Consider the following 1,414-nt stretch of genomic DNA (forward strand, 5'->3'; position numbering starts at 1 on the left):
GTATGGGCAAGTAAGGATGGGAATGTAAGAAGTTTGGGCTCAAGCGTCACGTGCAGCCGTATCCCTCCAGGCTCTAATGTCACCGCTCCCTTGTCTTACTTCTGATAAATGTAGAATCAGTCGATGTCACTAAGTCATACCTGCTAACATTTTCATGTTATAAGAAAAATATTGCACCGTATTCAATGGTTTGATATGTGCCTAACTATTATTCTAGACTTGAATTATTGGCCATATTTCTAATGATTTGCTGAACAAATGCATATTGTTTTCCTTTCAGAAGCAGAATGTTCTCAGCCTCCCAGTTTTGGTAATGCCATACTCATGAGTAAGCGGAAGTCATCATATAAGCCAGGAGCAGAACTGGCTTATAAATGTCCACAATATTTCCAAATGGAAGGATCCAATACTGTGCAGTGTATTAAGGGCAAATGGTTGGGGAAACCAACCTGCAGAGGTAAGGAGATGACATTTTAAATTTATTAAAGTGACTGAAGTACTATCATATGCAATTACCTCTAGATTTATTAAAAAGTTGACGTAAGTTATGTTCTAGGCCAAGTCATAGAAGGGTAATGCCTCCACAAAAGGGGCGGAAGTGGATTCTATGGTTAGCCTGCTTCCTCTCCTTCTCAGAGTGAAGTCCCTGGGGTGGCAGCAACCGCATTTTCATGGATATTTCAGAAACGCAAATGCAAGTTCACAGGCGCACTCACATTCAGAGCAAAAGATGCCCCGTGTGTGCCCCTGAGATCGTTGTAACAATTCCCAGGAAAGCCCACGCGCACCTCAGTTTGGGAACCCTCGTGAGAGCCAATCATGACTTCATATCCACCTGAATCTCTCTGATGAATTACACTTGGCTCCTTGTGGTGTCCTTAATCATCGCCCCCTCCCCAAAATCACTGGCGTGTTTTTATCAATTACACATTGCCCTTTTTCTTATGTTTTCACAACTTCTATTTGTTGGGTCTGTTGACTGTACACCATCTTCCTTCAACAACGGTATTTCTTCAAAGTGTGTTAATTCTTGACTATTCTCAAAGGAAGTGTGTGTTTTTGTTTATTTTCCTAAGAACTTAAGATTACAATTAATAAACATGACAATTGAANCGCGCGCACACACACACACACACACACACACACACACACACACACACACACACACACACAGTTCCCCACAACCTAAAAATCCAAAGTGTGACCCTCTAGTGGGTGTCTCTAGATTTTGGAGGCAAAATACCCCTGATTTGAGACTGCTCCTCTAACCCAGGTACCAGTGGTCCCCAGAAGCTGCTGGTGTGAGTGAGTCACAAAACAGGAGGAGGTTTTGTCACAGGTCCAGGCCGCCATGCAAGAGGCTCTGCCCCTTGGGTCACGTGACCCAGCAGATCCCATTGCTGCAGTGTCAGTG

At 43.6% G+C, this 1,414-nt stretch overlaps 1 protein-coding gene across 4 annotated transcripts in view; it reads left to right on the forward strand.

Moving 5' to 3' along the window:
• Nucleotides 1-492, forward strand: part of CFH (complement factor H) — a 100,619-nt gene extending 100,127 nt beyond the window's left edge. For all 4 annotated transcript variants that reach the window (XM_019638015.1, XM_019638014.1, XM_019638013.1 and 1 more), the window contains exon 23: nt 281-492. In XM_019638015.1, coding sequence (XP_019493560.1) covers nt 281-477 — 197 coding nt within the window. In that variant the 3' untranslated portion in view covers nt 478-492. The remainder of the gene's footprint in view (nt 1-280) is intronic.
• Nucleotides 493-1,414: the final 922 nt, after the last annotated feature.

This window comes from Hipposideros armiger, unplaced genomic scaffold (assembly GCF_001890085.2).
Source record: "Hipposideros armiger isolate ML-2016 unplaced genomic scaffold, ASM189008v1 scaffold_37, whole genome shotgun sequence".
Lineage (NCBI taxonomy): Eukaryota > Metazoa > Chordata > Mammalia > Chiroptera > Hipposideridae > Hipposideros > Hipposideros armiger.